The sequence below is a fragment of the Pundamilia nyererei genome, unplaced genomic scaffold (assembly GCF_000239375.1).
Source record: "Pundamilia nyererei isolate P.nyererei 1_Seehausen unplaced genomic scaffold, PunNye1.0 scaffold00088, whole genome shotgun sequence".
In the NCBI taxonomy this organism is placed as follows: domain Eukaryota; kingdom Metazoa; phylum Chordata; class Actinopteri; order Cichliformes; family Cichlidae; genus Pundamilia; species Pundamilia nyererei.
In genome coordinates this window covers 606,961-611,546 of record NW_005187489.1, presented here as the reverse complement: position 1 = coordinate 611,546, position 4,586 = coordinate 606,961, and the positions used below count along the sequence as shown (strand labels likewise).

Below are 4,586 nucleotides of genomic sequence, written 5' to 3'. Positions count from 1 at the left end.
AAAAAGAAAAAAAAAGAAAAAGATTTGTCAAAGATTAAATGAAAATATCCTCTAAATTTAGTTTTACAAGCACATAATGTCATGTTTTATATCTAGTTTTAGTTTAGCTTTATTTAAAGTTGTAATAATCTCCATCTGAATCTGCTTAATTTCAGAAATTACCAGAGTCGCTTTGGTACAAAGCCAGAGATGACGCTCCGAGAATGGCAACGCAAGAACTATGGCTCACACGAACGCTTTTCAAAAGTTCCTAAACTGTTTGAAAGATACCACTGTCCTCGACTCTAAAATGTCTGAGCAAGAAACACTGTGTGAAAAAACCCTTTACTGTTATGGTGTAATACGGCCCTTTTCAGACATGCATAACCTCGCTGCTGGCAACATTCAGACGTCATGGAGAGAGGCACAGCACGCACAAGCACTGTAGCTGTAGTGAAGTGTAGCCACGCTTTAAATATTTAGCTCTCTCCACTGATGTCGATAAGAAGGTGCAGAGTGCTGCTGAGAGAGCTGTACTCCGCCCCTCGCACACAAAGAGACCCCTCCTCTCGATAAAAATAATGTTTTAATAACTGAAAAGAAAATATGTACGTGTTATTGGTAATTAGTGTATTCATACAAGTGCAGGGCCTCTGGTACAGTGCAGCTGTGTGGACCGGGCAGTGGGCTACTGAGGAGGAAAGTGTGTGTCTGGAAGGGGCTCGTTTTTCCTTGTGTCAAATATTTGCACTTTTTCTGTTTCTTGGGTGAATTTGTATTTGGTTGCCTGGTTTGTCTGTTTTGTTGTTGCACTTTTGCTTTTTCTTTCTTTCTTTAGATTCTATGTTTGTCTTTCATTTAAAAATTGGTGCATGTTTCAATGTGGTGTGTGCCGATCCAGTACTTGCATCCTTCCAAGTGACATCGGGCCCATCTGTCCTGCTAAATTCTTCACTATCCTACGAGCTGTCACATAATATCCTGCTTGATACGCTAACAAGTTCTTTTTTTTTTTCTAGATTGTTGGTTATTTTTAATTAAGTGTTGATTTGTTTTGACGTCTGAAAAGCGTGGCTAATGGCAATTCCACAGTCATCTACAATTTTGAAAACGATGTTCAAGCCTCATCGTCACAGTGAGAAATGCGGATGGCTAACAGATACTCACAGCCAAGGTATCTATCTGACTGAGAAAGTTGGATCAGTACATCACAGGTTATCAGGGATTTGTCATATTTTGATATGGGGAAGAAGCAGGAAAACTTTTCAGGCAGGTGAAATGTCTTTTTAAATGGTTGAAAACTCTGTAATGTGTTGAAACATGTGCTCGCTATCATCAGGATTTGCAAGCAGCTGTTTGCGGCACACTTACTGACGCACTTTTGAGTTTGATATGGAGGCAGGCTGTTATGTCATACCTGCCAGGTCAGTTCACCCACATACCAGCTGTTTCATCTTCGTCCAACATTACCGGTGGTGTAAATGTGTCTGATTGTGTCCTGAATTATAATACTCTCTCTGGGAATAAAACAGTTCTCAGTGCAATTTCTTTTTTCATAATCGTGCCTGTTTATTAGGATTGTGGCCTAAACAAATGTCCTTTGTGCTTTCTTTTAAAGGCATCAGCTGAAAGTGATGTTTGGGGTTTCTCAGTGTTTGGGGTTTTTTCCTGCACTGTGACACAAGCTCAGGATATCCAGCATATCTCTTCCATGTCTGACTTCACTTGCTTAAACATCAGCAATCAGGGTGAGCTTTTCAGCTCAACCTGGGGTTTGTTAATCCAACTCCAAGCATATTCACCTAAAAGTGCGTTAGCAGGAAGACTGGAAAAGTACGTCTGAATTGATAAAGTTGTAATTTTATTAAGTTTGAAGCTGTGGAGAAAAGCCTGCAGTGTGTAAGGTAACGGACCTCTCAGTATCGCAGCATGTCGATTAAATTAGTGTTTAGATGTGCGTAAGACAGTTTTAATTTTCAATCCTTGAGCTGGAGCACCGGCTGTTCAACAGTGTGAGAGTAAGAAAATAATGTAAAAATGGAATTCAAACATAAGCTTGGTCTACTGTGCAAATTTGATATAAAGGCAAAAAGGACAAATGTCTCATTGACTGTTTAGGATCAGATGCACTATTGTGCAAAAGTCTTGAGCCACCCCTCATTTAAAAACAAAAAATATTTGTGTATTTCTATTTTTATATTTGCTATGAAAATGGGAAAGAGGTACAGCAATGTATTGACAGATGAGCAAACATAGAAATGCAGCATGCAAAGCAAGTCTGTACAACTCTAACAAGCTTGAAAGTCACTATTTGGTATCGCCACCTTTTTATTCAACACAGTCTGAACTCTTCTCGGCAGCTTCCTTATAATTTCATTGAGTAGTCTTCAGGAATGGTTCTCCAGGCTTCTCTGAGGACATTCAGAACTCTCCTTTGGATGTTGGCTGTGTTTCGAGGATCCCACACTGCTTCAGTGATGTTGAGGTCCAGGCTCTGGGCAGGCCAGTTGTTGACTGGTAGTGTTTCATTGTGTATTTTTCTGTCCAGGTCTGCTTTTACTGGACTGGAAGTGTTTGGGATCGTTATCATGTTGGAAACATGAAGCTTTGCCAATCAAATGCTTTCCAGATGGTATTGTGGTGGGAACAAATGACAAGTTTCTGCAACAGACTGCTACTACCAAGGTGCCTAAAGATACAATTAAAAATAGTCTCTTACGTTACCCTTTTTTTTTTTTTTCCCTTGAGTGAGTCATAGTTTAGTTTTAAGCAGCTTAACAAATAATCATTTGAAAATGCTCAGGTACAGGGTCTGGACTGAAAATGGTTGAAAAAGCAGCCAGTGTCCAAAGAAACACTTTGAAAGACCTGCAGAAAGCTGGAGAACTATTCCTCAAAGCCACCTTAAAAAAAACTCTTAGGAAGTCTGACTGCTTGGAATCAAAACAAAGAAGTGATGGTGGCTCAAGACTTTTGTGCAGTACTGTATTAATTCATATAGAGCAGCGTTTACCTCTCCTGAGGTTTGAGGGATCTTCCTGATGGTGGAGATTTCATACCTTTTCTTTTGAACTGCTAATCAAATTACCTCTTTGGCCACACACTACAACTTGGGGTTAAACAGGAAGGTGTTTAAATTATAGATATTCGTTTAAATTGTTGTTGTTTTTATTGTAAAGCAGCAGCGACCTCTTTGTACTCTTTGCTGCTCGGTGGATTCAATGCACTGTGCTCTCATTAAACCTTGCATGAAAAGTGTAAGTGCCACCGGCTCTTAGCAGAGAACCCACTCCCTAGAGTCAGAGAGTCATCATAATAATGCTCAGCTCCCACTACAGTTGTCTTCCCGTGTTAATGTTTGGTGAATAATGCTGCATTTTGTCAGTTTTATTCTGACAGCCCAGGTGAACACAGGCGGCCCAGAAACACGGAGCAGGGGTCTTTTCCACGAATAATGCATGCGGTTAAAGTAATCCCGTCTGTGCAGATAGTAGGGCAGCCTGTCCCCGCCCGGCCAGCCAGAAGGTATGTAGGTGTGTGTCAGCATAGGCCTCGTGAAACTGCAGACTGCAGGGCACTTGGCGCGCTGATCCACACCTTCCAGCTGTGTTTTATTTTGTGTGTTATACTCCACCCCCCTCCTCTTTCCTTCGGAGGCAGTAACACAGCTTTGTGTTTACCTGACGTGCCTCACAGTTTTCCTGCAGCTGTGTTGGGAATTGTCAAAACAGACTACAAATAACGAGTCAGCTATAAAATCCCACCGCCTCGTTTCGCCTGCTCAGCCAAACAGTCGAGCCGGCGGTCGCTCTCGTATTGATACATGCGAAAGCAAATGCAGTCTAATGTTGGACTCGAGTAGGCTTCGAGTGATTTGTCGTTTCGCTGCTAAAGCCTCATTGATTTCTGAGCCATTACGAATTCATGCACGTTTTCTTAGCTGCTGACTGGACGGCAAATGCATTCGCCCAAAACCACGTTGACGGCTGCATTTTTCAGCAGGACACATCTCTTTGTCAAACTTTGATTCCTCCACAGCAACCGTGAAACTAAACTGTATTTTTATTTAAACGTAGGAGAAGCCTGTCAGTTGTAGTCTGCTGAATTTAAGCTTTTTTCTTGCTGAAATATATATTATTTTTCTTTTCTTAAAGCTTAGAAATCACCAGTCGCATCTGTTCTCTGGTGCATTACCAGCTGTCCTCATGGTTTTTAACAAGGAGCAAACACACACACCTCTATTTTGAAAATATTAGATATTTTATTTAAGCATACACAAGTAAGCATACACCATGTTCTTCATAATTGAAGTTGTGTAACCTTGTGCATAATAGTTAAACCATGCTAGCCCTCATTAAGCAATGACTGCTGTACACTCCATACAATGAATATAAACATGATAGCACTAGTAAAGCAGTTAATTTTTACTAAACCATGCTTCTTCGTCATCCTCATTCCTAAATTTCAAGAATCCCATAATGAAACGGTCAAACTTCATGTATTTCCAGGCATGTTTCTACTCTAAAACAAAACACATGATGTGTAAGTTGTTAAAATCGAGCGATTGTTGCGAAACGGTCCGTCACTGCAACAGAGCATCGTTCCCC

The 4,586-nt window shown here is 40.8% G+C and overlaps 1 protein-coding gene across 1 annotated transcript in view; it reads left to right on the top strand.

Moving 5' to 3' along the window:
* Window positions 1-2,500, top strand: part of kop (askopos) — a 10,786-nt gene extending 8,286 nt beyond the window's left edge. The window contains exon 7 of the mRNA XM_013912367.1: window positions 2,385-2,500. Coding sequence (XP_013767821.1) covers window positions 2,385-2,500 — 116 coding nt within the window. The remainder of the gene's footprint in view (window positions 1-2,384) is intronic.
* Window positions 2,501-4,586: the final 2,086 nt, after the last annotated feature.